This window comes from Typopeltis vanoorti, chromosome 4 (genome assembly GCF_054136105.1).
Source record: "Typopeltis vanoorti isolate ZY-2024b chromosome 4, IOZ_Tvanoo_1.0, whole genome shotgun sequence".
NCBI lineage: Eukaryota > Metazoa > Arthropoda > Arachnida > Uropygi > Thelyphonidae > Typopeltis > Typopeltis vanoorti.
Genome location: NC_143552.1, coordinates 171557807 through 171574780, shown reverse-complemented (window position 1 = coordinate 171574780; position 16974 = coordinate 171557807). Strand labels below are relative to the sequence as shown.

The 16974-nt window shown below is 35.6% G+C and overlaps 1 protein-coding gene across 1 annotated transcript in view; it reads left to right on the top strand.

Moving 5' to 3' along the window:
* The window catches only part of LOC150107847 (uncharacterized), a 47768-nt gene extending 31672 nt beyond the window's left edge, over window positions 1-16096 (top strand). The window contains exon 2 of the mRNA XM_090391590.1: window positions 12039-16096. Coding sequence (XP_090247716.1) covers window positions 12428-13726 — 1299 coding nt within the window. The 5' untranslated portion in view covers window positions 12039-12427 and the 3' untranslated portion in view covers window positions 13727-16096. The remainder of the gene's footprint in view (window positions 1-12038) is intronic.
* The last annotated feature ends 878 nt before the right edge of the window (window positions 16097-16974 follow it).

Here is a 16974-nt window from a genome sequence, read left to right as displayed (position 1 = left end):
TGTAGAGGGCAACTTGGGTTTTGTGATACTTTGGTCACATCTCAGTAATCTACTCACTTATATAATAAAGTGACAGGTGAGTTGAATAAAAATTAATGGCCATGCACTGATACTGCATGTTTCTGAAAGGCTTTTGATAGGATACCACATGGAATTCAGTTATGTAAATAAACAGCAAATTTTCACACATGCAGTGTAAGTGAGCCTTGGCTGAGCATGCTCTTGGCACAACACCATAATTAATAAGGAGAGTCAGCATGTATACATTCAAGGGATATAGCAGTATAACAGTTTTTAGTAGCTAGCCACTGCAACAGTACACAGAACTGAACTAGTTAAGTTTTCTTAGGCTTCCTGATCAGAGTAAATAATCCTGTCCACTTATTCCCAGGTTGAGCCTGGGGGGTCTGATTATAGCAGCCAGCAGGAGGCACTGTCAGTTCTACACCTAAAGTCTGGATGCTGACTGCGTGGGAGTTTTGTCTTCTACTACTTCACCAATGCTATATGGATTTTCTTCAATATTCTAGTACAGTGAAAGGTCTTCTTTTCTGTCTTAAGACAGGTTGAGTCTTCCCTTGAGCAGGATCTTCCAGTCTTCTCTATTCCTTGCTGTTCGAAAAAGTGCCTTAGATGTTCTTTATTAATTTCAGCCAGGTAATTCTTGGTCTTCCAGGTCTTCTTTTTAAAGTTGGAAAAGTATTGATTAGGACATTAGGAATTCTGTCTGCATCCATGCATACAGTGTGGCCAACCATCTCAGTTGTTGTTTTCTCTAAGATTGTTGGTATAATTATGGATTCATATGATTTGATTTTGGCTTGCTTAGATATCTTGTTTGTTTTCCAGCTATTCTGTATTTGATTGTTTCGAGTTCATCTATTGTTTCTGTTGGTTTTGATCCAAGATATATGATGTTGTCTACTTGTTCTATTTGTTCTCCATTTAGGGTGGCTGAGATGGTAGTTCTGTTCCTCCCCTATTTTCATCACTTTTCTCTTTTGTATATTTATTGTCATGTCATATGTTTTACAGGTTTTGTTTAGCTTGTTTATCAACCTTTGTAGTTCATTTGGGGTTCTTACAATCCACATATTTGATATTATTTATATTTAAACCATTGACATTTATTCCAGGCTGATTGTCTGTTGCCTTCTTTACAACTTTGTCTAGATATGTGTTGAATAGGCATGGGGATAATGGGCATCCTTGCATTGCTCCTTTTTGGATCTCTATGGGTTCTGTTGTGAGTGTGTCCTTTTTAATTATTGCATTTGTCTTAGAGTAATATTTTATCAGAAACTGTATTATATATTTGTCTATTGCTTTTTCTAGTATAACTTTAAGAAGGATTTCTCTATTGATGCTATCGAAAGCTTGTTTAAAGTCCACAAAACAACAATATAGTTCTTTATGGTCTTCCCAGCTGAGCTCTGCTATTTGGTGCAATGTGAAAATCTGATCTATTGTTGAATAGACCAGCTTGTTCTATGCCTATCAGTTCTTTGTAGGTGTTTTTGATCTATTTTGTATAATTCTTATGAATATTTTATAGGTGTGGGAGAGTAAATTGATTGGTCTGTAATTTCTACAGTCTCTTTTGTCTCCTTTCTTGTATATTGGGATGATCTTTCCAGTTCTCCAGTCATCTGGGATTTCTCCTGTTTGTAGTATTTTATTGAATAAAATTGTTAAATATTCTATTGATGTGCTGTCTCCATATGACCACAGTTCAGTTGGGAGAGTATCAGTGTCTGGTGCTTTATTGGTTTTCATCTGTTTTATTGCGTATCTAACTTCTTGAAAAATTTTTGGGTGGTCATTATTTTCTTCAGTTGTTGGCATCATAGTTTTGTTTCCTTGATGAAAGATAGTCTTAAAATGGTTTGACCAGATTTTTCTTACATCTTCAATATTCCCTGTTTCAGTCATCTTGTTGTTTATCATTGTTAATGCTTTTGCTGAGAATTCCTTTGTAATTTCTCTTATAGAATCATGGAAGAGTTTTAGGTTGTTTTGTTGGTATGCTTCTTGGCATTTCTTAGCTTTTTCTTCTAACCATTTTTGCACAGGTTATCAACTTTATTTTTTAATGCTTTGTATTTTTCTCTATTCTCTTCATTGTTTTGTTGGTTTACAAGTATCTTGGCCTCTCTTTTTTCTTCTATTGTAGCTAGGATTTCTTGGGTTATCCACTGTTTGTTTATTTTGGGTTTGGTACCTAGACTGTCTTTTGCAATTGATAACTGTTTCTGTTCCTTCTTCCCAGTAGTTTCTGCTGTTCTGGAAGATGGAGGGTTTTAATTTCAAGTACATCTGTTCTAAAAATTGACTTCTGCTTGAGCTATCTTTTAGTTTTGAGAGGTTGATGTTTTCTTCTTTTCTGATATTGTTTTTCCTGTTGAATTTAATCTTCACTTTGGCAGTTAATATGTCATGGTCAGTGTCAAAATCAAAGCTTTCTAATGTTCTTACATTATTTACTGATCTTTTCCATTGTTTGTTTATGATGATATAGTCTATGCAGTTCTTTATATTACCATCTGGGGATGTCCATGTATATTTATTATTAGGGTGTTGATAGAACAATGTATTTGCTTTACATAAGTGGAGTAATTGTTCTCCTCTCGTTAAGCTCTCCATATCCAAATTTCCACATCACATCTTTTTTTGTCTACTGTGAACTGTCCTATTTTAGCATTAAAATCTCCCATCACTATTATATTTTTTAATTAATATTTAAATAAATAAAATCGTTATCTTAGTAAAACTACATCATCAGCAGTTTCCTATCCTGTTACTTTCAACTTCTGTTTGCTGCTTTAAAGTCACTGTTTTGGATTGTACAAACTGTTTCACCTATATAGGGGTGCAACATATCTGGTATATACTTATGACCCACATAACATTAACATCTGGAAACTGGAGAATAATCCACATACTGAATACAAGAAGGAAAGAAATTTAATTGGGTAACAGCTCAGTAACTCTTACACAACAAATAGAAGTTCAAAGTACCAGGATGATAAGAAATATGACTGCTGCTGTTGTAGTTTAACTGAGATAATTGTTTTATCTATTCATGTTGGAGACTTAATGGATTTTTTACAACACTCAAAAAGGATTAAAATAGAATTTAATACTTCCTATATTTCATCCTAGTCACTAGGACATCTATGGGGATTACAAAAACAACTAATGTAACATGCATACAAATATCATACAATACTAAGCCCAACCACGTGGGTGACACTAAAGTCCTATCTAGGTGGAGCACCCTCTTAGGGCGGTAGTAGGTGGCCTGGAATGTAAGGTGGGACCTCTGGTGATGAGTGTTTCCTAAATCTTCGGAAGCTTAATGCAACCGTATTTATTAAGATTTGGTTGGTTTCTGAGAGCTGCTGCTTCTAAGAAAAGTCTCTCTTTCTTGAATTTGCTGTGGTGGAGCATGGTGGTTTTCTTTCATGATACCCTGTGGGTGGTGTCCAAAACATGGTCAGCCAAGCCTGAATGACCATAGTTGTGTTTACAGATGTAAGACTTGTGTTTCTCCAGGCAGATGGATGCTGATCTGCCTGTCTGTCCAAAGTATGCCAGCTTACAGGAACAGGGTACATTGTAAACTCCAGGCAGAGAGAGAGGAGGGAGCTGATCTTTCGTAGAACGGATAAGGGTAGCAAGTTTGCGGTGGAGCTTATATGCTGTGTGTAGGTTGTACTTTTTTAGAATCTTGGCTATTTTTTGGATATGCCACGGATGTAGGGTATGGTGATGGCATTTTTAAAATCTTGTTGATGAGAAGGACTAGGAATGGGGGAGAAACTGATTATTTTTTTGATACTGTGATCACTGTAGCCATTGGAGATGAAAGTGCTGTGTATGTGGTTAAGCTCAGTAGTGATGGCGGTTCCACTGGAACAAAGATTGTGGGCTCTCTTGGTAGGAGTTTTAATAATGCCATATTGTTGAGAGGGGTGGTGGTGGGAGAGTTTGTGAATGTATCTGCCTGTGTGTGTGTGTGGGTTTTCTGTATAAAGTGAAGGCAAGTGTATCATTAGGCAGGCGTGTGACTAAGGTGTCTAGGAAGGGTAAACAATTGTTCTTTTCCTTTTCCCATAGTAAACTGGATTCTTGGATGTAGGCTATTGAGATGACTGAGGAAGGAGTCTAACGTGTCTGGTCCATGAGGCCAAATAGAGAACACATCATCTACATATCTTGGCCAGATAGAAGGTTTGAGTGGGGCTGAGTCTATGGCTCGTTTTTTGAAATCTTCCATATAGAAATTGGCATGGGGGGGTGAGAGGGGGGGATTATCCATAATTTGTCAATATTATTATTATTATTATCATTTACCTCTACTAGCAGCCTATTTAAATACTACAAGCTTTTTCACACATCCTACTTAATTTTGCATGATCAGCAACAACTGAATATTTCCCTTCATGTTATTTCCTATATCATTTATGTGGAAATTAAAAAAACACTAGTGGTTCAAGTTCAGAGCCTTCCAACACAATACTAGTCACCTGTTTTCTAATGGATTCTGCTCCTCCATATACTAATTTTTGGTATGAGTATATCAGCCATCCTCATATCCATATCACTAGTTTTATATTACATATTAATTTGTTCTGATTTGCATAAAGCAAATTCTATATGGTATTCTTTCAAACAGTTTTGCAAAATCCAGCAGTATCTTGTATCATTACCTTTATTTAACCTATCAGTCACTATTATAAAAAGTTAGTAAATTACTAAGGCATGACTGACCCTTCACAAAGACATGCTATCCCTCATAGAGTATTCTATTGTATTCTTTATTATTATTGTTCCGGGCAACTCCAAGGAGTCGACAGACTCATCGAGGGAGGCCCTAACATCATGTCAAGAACAACTATTCAACCTTGACACAGTATCTATCATAACTTGCCTTGAACTTATTCACGGTCGAAGCACCCACAACAGACCCTGGAAGCTTATTCCACTCATTCACCACTCTCCAAGTAAAAAACCTAGCTCTAACTTAATTGTCAACCATTCTCTTGCCCAGCTTCTATGCAGGGACCCTAGTCCTCCCACCACCAGTCATATTTTCAAAAATATCTTCTGGATCAATCTTATAAAAACCCTTCAATAATTTGAGTGTCTCAATCATATCACCACTCCTTCGCCTATCGTCCAATCTCTGCAACCCACAAATCTTCAACCTATTCTCATAAGGTTCATTCCACAGACCTTCTATCATCTTGGTCACTCATCTCTGGACCCTCTCCACTTCCTCCCCATCACGAAGAAACCCTGGTGCCCGTAACTGGGCACAGAAGTCCAGATGGGGTCTTATCAAGGCTCGATATAGAGGAACAACAACTTGTTTGTCTCTGCATGTTAAAGTATTTTTCAGAAGCCAAGTGATTTGGTGAGCTGATTTAGTCACTTTTGCAATGTGCCCCCTAAACTTCAATTCCCTATCCACCAACACTCCCAAATCCCTGGCCTCATCAATCTCCTGGAGTATGATTCCACCAATGCAATATACTGCTGCTATTCTTTTCACCCCAAAGTGCATAACCTTACACTTTGCCACATTAAATTGACATCCATTTTTCCTAGCCCAGTCCTCCAAACTATCCAAATCATCCTATAAAATTTTGACATCCTATGCACTCACAATTGCTCTACCCAACTTTGCATCATCAGCAAACAAGTGAACACTTCCTCTCAAATCCTTTCCTATATCATTGATGAACAAATTGAAAAGCAGTGGTCAAAGAACAGAGCCCTGCGGCACACCACTAGTCACAAACCGTCTTTTAGACTCCATTCCTGCATAAACCACTCTCTGGTATCCTTCAACCACCCTCCTACCCATCTCACCAACCCTATATCTATCCCCATCTGCTCCAGTTTACTGATTAGGGTTCCATGTGATATCCTGTCAAAGGCCTTGGCAAGGTCCAGTAGTATCACTGTAAACCCATTACCCCTATCCAGTTCAGCCGTCACTGGGTTATAAAACATGAGCAAGTTACTGAGGCATGATCTACCCTTCACAAAACCATGTTGTCCCCCCATACAATATCCCATTTTCATCTATCCAATCCTGTATTCTTTTCTTGACTAATTTCTCCAAGACCTTGACAATGATTCCTGATAATGCTAATCGGTCGGTAATTTACAACAGCAGTCTTGGAACCACCTTTATGCAGTGGAACTATTTTCTCCTCTTTCCACCCCCTCGGGACTAACCCAGACCTGAGACTCAAATTAAACAAAATGGTCAAGATCACTGACAATTCTTTAGCTGCTTCTCGTGCAACACGAGCTGGTATACCATCCAATCCCACAGATGTATTGACATTGAGGTTATGCAATAGACTACTCACCTCCACTTCATTCACCACAATTCCCGTATAATCTACTGGTACATTCGTTTCTGCAATGTCACCAGCTGGATGATATATACTTGCAAAGTGCTCACTCAGTAACTCAATTATATCAACTAATTCAGTTACCTCCCTACCATCGGCATTCTTTAAAATCATTCTGTCATGTACATTTTTCCTTTTACTTGCTACATATCTAAAAAACTGTTTAGGATTCTCTTTAGCCTGCATAGCCAATGTTCTTTCGTAATCCTTTTTTGCTTCTTACCACACTCGTTACCCTTCTGGCCTGCGCTTTATACCGTTTATGTGCCTGCCGGTCACCTTTTTCTTTAAATTCCCTCCATGGTTGTTTCTTTTTTTGCAGCTCAAGCTTAATGGTGTTATTCATCCATTTAACCCCAACTTGATTTATTATTCGGACTCTAGGTATACAGTCAGCCATTGCTTCATGCAAACACTTCTTAACTGCTTCACATGCACTATCAACTTCTAGTCCTTGCAGTTTTACGTGCCATGGCACTGAACCAATCAAACGCCTAAGCTTGTCATACTGTTCAGCCGGATAATTCCACATGTACCCTGTCTTAATTGAAAATTGCACACCTTTAGCCACCTCCCAAGTCAAGACCCTATGATCACTCTCACCAATTAGTGGCAATGTGGTCATATTTGTTACAGCCAAATCCTCAGATGTAATTACTAGGTCAAGCACTCTCTGACCCTAGTATTTTCCATTACATGCTGTAGCAGATAGTTATCCCTTAATAACCGCATAAAATCCAATTCCTTCCTCCCGTGTGTCCTCTCCTCACTCTAATCAATGCGACCATAGTTGAAATCTCCCATAATAATTACCCTCCTTCCACTCATTTCTTCTATTTGCTTGTGCATACTGTCACCACCATCTTTTCCATCACCTGGTCTATAGCAGCACCCAGTTGTATATTTAGTTCTGCTAGCCACAATCTCCCACCAAATGGCCTCAAATGTGCTCTTTTCTCTATCCTGCAATTCAATTTGTATTCTCCTTGGCTGCAGCTCATCAGCTATCATCAACAATACTCCTCCCCCCATTTTATTCTCCCTGTCATTCCTGAACACACTACACCCATCACATTCAATCCCACTAGCTATATCATCTACAGTCAGCCATGATTCACTAATACCAATAACCAGTGGTCTGGAAGTGCCAACCATGGCCAAAAACTCTTCCTTCTTGTGCCTAATACTCCTAGCATTAGTGTACATGAATTTAAGACCCCCATTAGCCCCAACCCTACCTTGATGCCTTATATTAACTATCCCACTCTGATTTGTTGTCTTTATTCGCTCGGGCATATTATATTCATTTATACATTCAACTACCTCCCCCCCTTAATAAATCTAGTTTCCCTGAATTTGCACATCCATTACATTTGGCAACACTTTCTCAAGTCTCCTTACACCGTAACCATTCAAATGCAAGCCATCCATCTTATATAGATCCTTTCACCTATCGAACTCGGTCTACACATCCACAAATTCCACACCACTCATCATACATAACCCACGCATAAAGTCATTCTCAATTATGGCCCTCCTTTTAAACATTTCACTGTTGTCATACTGTGGCAAAAAACTAATCATTCTAACTCTCTCACTCTTTTCTTTTGCTACCTCAAACAATTTATTCAGGTCTTCTATCATTTCCATTTTATCTCCTTTCAAATCATTCGTACCTGCCACAACAATCATTTCTTTCACCCTTTCCTTTTGCTCTCTAATAGACTCAGTTAAATCCTTTATGGTCGCACCAGGTTGGTACGATTTTGTCAAATCCTCTACTAACACACCTCATACTAACGAGTCTCCATACAGCACTCTATCCTTCATTTTGTTCTTGTTCACACTCATACGTCTATTTTTCCTGTCGTACTTTTTATTATTGGTTGGTTCATTCAGTCGACTTTTGCTCATACGCTCTAGCTGCTGTTTTGCCCTTTGTATCGCACCATTCAACAACACGATCTCACTCATTGCATCTATCTCATCCTTTTTATTCTCTGTAAAACTATTAGTACTGTCATTCACACTTTCTACATTCACACTCTCACAATTCTCTGGTACAACCTCGCCGTTTCTTGTCATATCCCTATTTTCTTCATTCTGAAGTTTGACAAAAATATCACACTCACGATCCAAAATACACTTTCAATTCCTCATTCTGCCTACATTTTCTACACACATTCACTCCTTTATTATCATCTAACCACACTCTGACTGCACTCCGCAAAGCGTACATTTTGCAGATAGTACACTGAATCATCTCCTTTACATTACCGTTCTTGAAAGAAGATGGCGAACCATCATTACTGGCTGCCGTTTTCCTTCGTACTGGAGCCATTACTAGTAACGTATTTTATCAAATTATAAATTATAAACACCAAAAACACACAAACAGATGCACTAAGCTACGCAAGGCAAACAAAACTATGCAATATTAAAGTAAATTTATCAACAATAACTGAAAATAACGCTTATCTTATCTGGAGCTTTCACGAACACTACACACTACGAATCCCTCTAGCGGCGACTTCCCGACATAGATTATGTTATAAAACACTTTAGTACACTAACTACACTAATAAAACTACAATAATATACTAAAATTACACAATTAAATCTGATTCACTCATTCTAAATTCTTATTCGCTTTCCTGAGTTCTCTTTTTACTTTTACTGCTACTACCTGCAGCTTCTTCTTTTAAGAAGGTTGCATAACAATTTCTCTCTGCCGTGTTATTGTAATATCTTCTTTTATTCTTATTTTACTAATTATCAGTGCGCGCTTTTTCTCTTATAACCTTCCTTACTTATTGTACTGCGTACTATGTTTATCCACCTTCCATATTTACTAGTCATATATCTATGAACGTCCATTAGATCTCTCTCTTACTAGCGTAAATTCCTTCAATAAAGTTTACATAAACAGTCGTGGTTCTTAAGTAATTAAACTGAGCTTTTAATGCCTTAGTTGTTTCCTGCTCACAGTCTGATTATTTTTAGAAACAGTGCATTGTAAAATAAAGGATCAGGCAGCACTCTTTTAACAAATAATTAAAACACATTTATTTACATTAATATGAAATATACATGAATCAAACGACAGGAAGATTGCTTTCTCTACCCATCTATAAAATCTTTAGCATAAAATTAGAACCCTTTTACTTCAATACTAAATAATCTCTTTAACTCAAAAACTTATTTTACTCTCTGCTTACAAATTCAACTTATTAAACTTCTAGTTTACTCGCAGAGAGGTCAGCTAACTCTTTTTCTAAGTTTTTACGAATTTGATATCAACTTCTAACATGCCAATTGACTCTCTTATGGACATTTCTTATTACTATTAAACTAATTCTTAATAGTCCATATATAACATATCATAGATTATACGAGAAATTGCACAAAATGATGGAACTTACAGAGGCTCTGTATCGCACGTTCAGTCAAGAGTCTTGCACTAAAGTTTTTATGCCATTTCTTTCATCTGGAGTTTTAGGCTTCCTTCAGGAGTGTCTTGCTTCAGCGGTATCACATCGGGATATTGGCAGACTTTTGGACTGCAATCTTCGGTACTCGAATAGCACATGCAAGAGGTTTCGTCATACGGGCAAATTCTCCTCTGGATCCTACTTTGGGAACTTCTAACTGCTGCCACTTCTGCTACTACTTGCCAATGACTGTGCCTCTAACTGCCGCCCACTGGCTCTGGCTCGCTTCGGTAACAGTGATTCGCCTTAGCTCTCTGCCGCCACTGCTCTGGTTCTAACTGTTGACGACTGGAAGCCCCTTATGCTTGTCTCAGTCCCCTTTTATTTTCCCATTCTCCGGACCTTGCACTAAAGGTTGTAAACCCCCGAAGAATTCGGCATGACTCTTTCATCTTCTTTTAAGTTCGGCCCGCTCTTTTTCCTCCTCTGAGCACTCCCCCTTTTTTTTTATCTTGCCAGTCAGCAGAAACATGTGTGAACCTAGCGGCACTCTTAGATACTAACTTTAAAGGTGTTATGCGCAGCGCTCGCAAACAACTCTCATACACATAGCTATATATAAAGTTCCGATGGCAAAGCATTGCCTTTGTTTTTTACGTTAAGACAGTAAATACAGTCACTTCCCATAGGTTTAACTACATTAATATTTAGCAAAATATACATAGAAACAAACTAGGTTATTTACAGTTCTCATGAGACTTTACCTATGTAAAAATCGATGTAAAGCGCTTTGGTATTTTTAAGCTACATCAAGTTTTACAGTTGCATCTGATGAACAGTCCGCTTCCATGCCTCTCTATCTCTTGCTTCTGTAAGACTTGCCCATCCAGTCTTTGATGTTGTCTTTCCATCACCTTTTAACTGTTTGTTCGGGATCTTCCTCTTCCCTCCACCATCCCCCTGCAATTCTATTCTCGAGAGCTCTCCAGAAGAACTCCCTCCTCAAATGTCCTGCAAATGCTGTTTTTCTTCTTTGGATACTAGCCATATAGTCTCTTTTAAGAACCTCTTCATTGCTCACTCTTTCAGTTCAGCTGATACTATCCATTTTACTCAAACACCACATTTCAAACGTATTCAATCAGTCACTCATCTTATTGATTGTCCAGGACTTTCATACATATATTACCCATGCTCCAGATCGTTGTCTTGAGGATTCTTACTTTTAACTGTTTGTTCAGATTTCTGTTTCCTAATATGTGGTATATTTGAAAAAATGCTGCTTTTGCTTTTTTTAATTCTGTTATTAATTTCATATAGCAAAAGTCATCAGAAACAAGGATTAGATAATGAAGCTAATAAATTAATTTCAGTATTTTTATCTAAAAACATTGACACAAAGATCCAGAGCTGTTCGTTCTAATTAAATCCCTTGCCAATGAACATAATTATATATGTCGCATTTGTGTAGCTAATGACTGCAACTGCTTTAAAGTTGTTAAAATAATGTGCAAGAAAAGATCATTGAACTGTCATCATCTGTATTCAGCTTTCCACAGTACTAGATAATATTCACACATTTAAACCATCAAACTGACAGCTCTTATCTTTTCGCCTCAAGACAATTAATTCTTTGACACATTCATGATTGTTAATATACAAAACCTTGTACTTGTAACTTCATGTTCTCTGGACATACAGGGAGAACTGTTATTACGCATTGTATAGCATCTGCATTATATTATTGAAGGATATTATTTCAGTTCATTCTCCATGGATATTAAAATAGCTAAAAATGACTGTTCCTAATTACATTGCCATTATACTGTTCAGTAAGTTAGTTCACAGAGGACCGCATTAAAAAAATTAATTTCTTTAACATGTACGTACACTGATTATTATATTTACATTTTAAAAATATTTTGTATACTTATGTTTAATTATTTGTATACTTTCTCTTTTCCTTATAATTATCTTATTAATCCAGTTTTATGTTGCATAGTCGGAACTGTGTGGGACATAGTTCCAACTATGCAACATGTGATTACATGCTTATATGAGACAGTCGTAATCAGTTGTTCTTCAGCTAACCAGTAATTTAAGTTCTGTGAAATGTATAAGTAACACTTGCTGTTGTTTCATGTTACATAACTCAATATTTTACTTTCATTTACAGGTTACGGAAATGGACTTTAAAAAAGTAGACCATCTGAAACATTGAGGATATTAGAATAGAACTCCAAGAAGAAAGTAATTGTTGGTTATCACAGGTCACTGAAGGATTCATTTACACATATCACAGGAAAAGAATATTATGTGTGAAAAGTAATTTTGAAAAGATTTGGAATAACCATATTTCTAAAGAACTGAAACTAAAAAAAAAAAATAATAAAAAATTTGCAAGTTTTTTAAATTCAATAACATTTGAATGCACACACATACAAAACAAAAGATACAAAATCACTTAAATCTATAAACGCCACACACACACACATCCTAATAAGAAATCATTTATATGTTTACAGCATAGCACTGCTTCATTTTGTAAACAAGCTACATCAGAAAATGAATGCTAATAACAAAACGTTTTGTCAGTTAAAAATGTGCAGTGTGGTATTATTGCGCTCTTCCTCCCTTGAAAGATATGCTGCTATTCATGCTAAACAAAAACTTTCTACATGTGAAAGTGATTATTCAGATGAAAAATGCTTACAAAGACACAGATTTATTTTCAATGAACAGAAACCATTTATTTGTAAAGTACGTGGACCTGGCTCTTCAGATAAAGATCCCTTAAGTAATGGAACATACATGGCATCAGAAATAATAAACACGGACACCCAGCCTTTTAAATTAGATACCTTAAGTAATGAAACATGCATGGCATCAGAAATAATAAACACGGACACCCAGCCTTTTAAATTAGATACCTTAAGTAATGAAACATGCATGGCATCAGAAATAATAAACACAGACCATAAGCCTTTTAAATTGAAAATGTGTAGTGTGGTATTGTCACGTCTAGATTTATCTGAAAGAGATGCAGCTATTCAAACAAACAAAAAAAAAAGTTTTCAGTGTACAATGTGTGAGCAGGCCTTTTCACGAAGAGACTCTTTAACCAGACATGTAAAAATTCACATAAAACCAAAACCATTTTGCAAAATATGTGGATATGCCTTTTCCCGAAAAGATTCTTTAACCAGGCATGCAAGAGTTCACATAAAACCAAAACCATTTATATGTGAAATATGTGGACGTGGCTATTCACGAAGACACATTTTAAACAATCACTTAAAAACTCACAGCGAGCACAAACTACCTTGTCATACATGTGGCAAATCATTAACAAGCTCTTGTGACTGCAAAAACCAGGAAAACAAGACGCCATCACTATTTTCTTGTATAATATGTGGCAAAGACTGTCTAGATTTTGATCATCTTGTAGAGCATGATAAAGAACATACACAAACTTGTCTTCCACACAAATTTGCTGTAAAAAGCTTTAAAAATTATAGAGAAAGTATTCCAAATCATCGTGTAAAATCTTTTGTGGGTATGCATACTAAAAGAAAACAGTTTTCATGTCAGATGTGCACAAAAATATTAAACAGCTTAGGAAGCCTTAAAAAGCATATGCTCACTCACAGTAAAGAGAAATCATTTTCATGTGAAATGTGTGGGAAAATATTAAGAAGTTTAAAATCTCTTAAAAGGCACATGTGTACCCACACTAATGAAAAACCATTTTCATGTGTCACATGTGCCAAAAGGTTTTCATGCTTTGATTATCTTAATCATCACCTGAAGCTTCATGCAAAGCGATTTGCTTTTCCATGGGAATTGCTTCAAAGCAAGGCATGAATTGTAAAATACAGTAAAAGCAAAATCATTGAGGGAACATTTACAAAGGTTAATTGCTGAGATAGATGATTTACTCATTTAATAGTTTAGAAGACTTTAGATTAAGAAGATTGCCATAAAATAAACTTTTACATGCAAAATATATCACATTGGTTTCTTCATCAGCATGTGATTTTTTAGCATTTCTTTTAAAATCTCATCATGGTTAATAATGTACCAATGTAATCTTATTGTTTCAGAGCATCTCCAAATTTCATTCCAGTGAAGTTATCCTTTACTTACTATACTTATAATCTGACTAATGTTTGTAAAACTAGAAAATTTTCTAATTATGTGAATGTAGAGAAAGATGGAGTGAAAATGGATTATATTTTTTTCAGTTTAAATTCTAAATTTAGTAAAAAAAAAAAAAGAAAAATATTCTCCAAGTAATTGCATACTCCAGGAAATCCAAGAAACTTTGTAGATGCTGTTATTGGAGAAATGCTGTAATTAGTTTTTCATTCAGTCCTTGCAGTTATTAATGACAGAGATACTGCTACAAATAACTGGCACTTTTATTGTGAATTTAGTATATTCTAATCTTGTGCAGATGAAAAATTGATATTTATAATTAGCCTGCTCTGTATATATACCATATTCCTTTCTATTTTCAAGAAAAATAAATAAATAAAAATAACTGCTCTCTTCAGAATAAAAATGAAGTTCCACAAATTCTTATTGAGTATTTTGAAGATTTACGAATAACAACATTCCATGTAGACCAGTTTCAGTATTTTTATGCGATTCTGAAAAACACTTTTATTTGGTTGATTTTTAACATTTCTAATTTTAGATTATTGCCACTCAGTTCTTCATAACAATTTATTCTATGTGTTTACTTGCTTAATTTCTGTGTTCTTCAATTGTGAAGTTGATTCACTATGCTGCTATATATTGCATTGTCAGACAATGAGAAAACTTCATCATATTCAGAATTTTCACTTCAAATAAGTGAAAAAGCATGTGTTTTCAAACTCATGAACAGCTGTCTTAAACAGAAATGCACGCTACTAAAGTTGCATTTCTATTTTACATGTATTTTTTATTAACAAATTATGGTTTTAGCTGTACACGTTGAATCTCATTGCTTAGTGAATTTATGACACAAATTGAGAGTTTGCATTGGGCAAGAGCTAATATTTTTAATGATGTCTGTATAGTCCTGTGGAAATAACATTTGCTTTCAGAGTGCTAAGCTGCTGAAATGACCATAATAAATTTAGTTTAATCTGTTTTATATAATTAGTTTATTTTTCACTTGGTTAGACTATAATAATTAAACTTTCAACTGCTGAAATGACCATTATAGGTTTGATTCTAGACCTTTTTCTAGGCCTTTCATTAGCTGGTTCTGTCTTTTCTCAGCATGTGCAAGTGATTTGCTTCCAGAAATTATGTTATTTAATTCTGCATCTCAAAAAATTGACTGTACAATTTTGTGCTATTAGGCAGTAATAGATTAGGCAGTAGTGGTTGGGTCAAGAGCTTGAGATGGGGGGAGAACTGTTGTATGCTGTACCCTCTTTTCTCTGTGAAAAGTCTTCGTTCATTGATAACTTTAGCTTACCATCAGTGAAAGCTTAAAGAATGAATCCTGTCTTTAGCATATTAGGGCTAAAAGACTTGTGCCTATCAAAGGCATTACAGGATTTATAAATAAATTAATCCTCTAAGGTCTTTTAATAATAACTCAAAGAGAATAGGTGGAACTCTTTTTAGCCCTAAGTTTTTGATGCCAGGGCAGCCAGTCTCCATTCATCAAGCCTTCACTGATTGTTTGAACTCACTGAGCCAAGACTTCAGGAAAGAAAGAGTATGTCAGACAACTGCCATCACATGGCCTGAAATCCCAATACTCGTATTATTGTCTGTATTAGTGAGAGTTCTGGAGTCGATTTGTTTTGAGATGCAGGATGAAACCAGTTTTGCAGGGGAGGAAACCTACTTGCACATCTGGAACCATCTGTAGGAAGTTTGATAAAAGTTTCTCTCTAGTATTTTTTTAATGATAACTTATAAAGGTGAAGACCTTCATATTTGAGATCTGTTATAGTAATACATTAGTAAAATGATTGAAGAGAAAGGGGTGTGATGAAGATGTTTGTAAGATAGGAGTACATATAAAATTTGGAATCCATTATGTGAAGAATTCCATATTTATTGTAATTAAATTTGCAAAAACCATGAAACTTGAATTTTTGATAAATTTGTACATAAATACTGTTTTAGTGCAATAATATATGCAAAATTATAAATAACATTAATCATTCAAAAATGCACACAGTGTTTGTATTGAATTATTATTATTAAACTGAGTGTGTGTAAACAGCCTGGTACACATTTTTTTTATCAACTTTATAAACTGCTTGTAGTACTGTAGATGTAATTTATATTACTGCACTTATTGACACAGCTATGTAAATTTGGCTGTCCACAAGTCAGAATTTTTCATTAAAAATAAATTTGTGTGGTAAGCCTTATTCTAAAAATGGTGGATTCCAGTTTACAAGCACGGTAATATACTTTGTAGAAATCTATGCATTATTAATGTATCCTTTCACAGATGTAAGCAATGACAGAAAATGCATATATGAACAAGTGGAAATTTGTTATTTTTATTTTGATATCAGTTGTGCAGCCTAGAATTATCTCATATAAGAAATTGAAGAGAGAAGGACAAAATGCTGCTCAGTTATAAAATACAGGAAGATGTTGAGATCCAAAAGTAGTTAATTGATGAATTGAAGGAAATATTGCCAAGCAGAAGGAGACAGACATAATGAGACAAGGAAAACAAGGTAGTAAAAGCATTTAAAGAACCATAAAAGCCGTGGGAATTATGAGATCACTGATGCAGTGCTAGTGAGTTGATAATAGACAAACTGCACTAGTTATAACTTTTCATGGGATGATGGAAACGCACCAGAAGAATGGACAAGATCAGTTCTAATATCCATTCACAAAGGAAGTGAAATGAATTTGGATTAGTCACGTGGAAAAGTATTTATGATGTTAACAAGAATAAAGAAAAGTAATTAGAAGATGAGTAAGTAGGATTCAGAAGAGACAGGAATGCTGTGCATGGAATATTAATGTTAATTAATTGCTGAGAAAGCCCTTTGTAAATATAAAAATACTCGTGCCTGCTTTGTTGACTTACAGAAAGCATTCAGTAGTACAGATCAGAAAGTGGCACAGGCTGTACT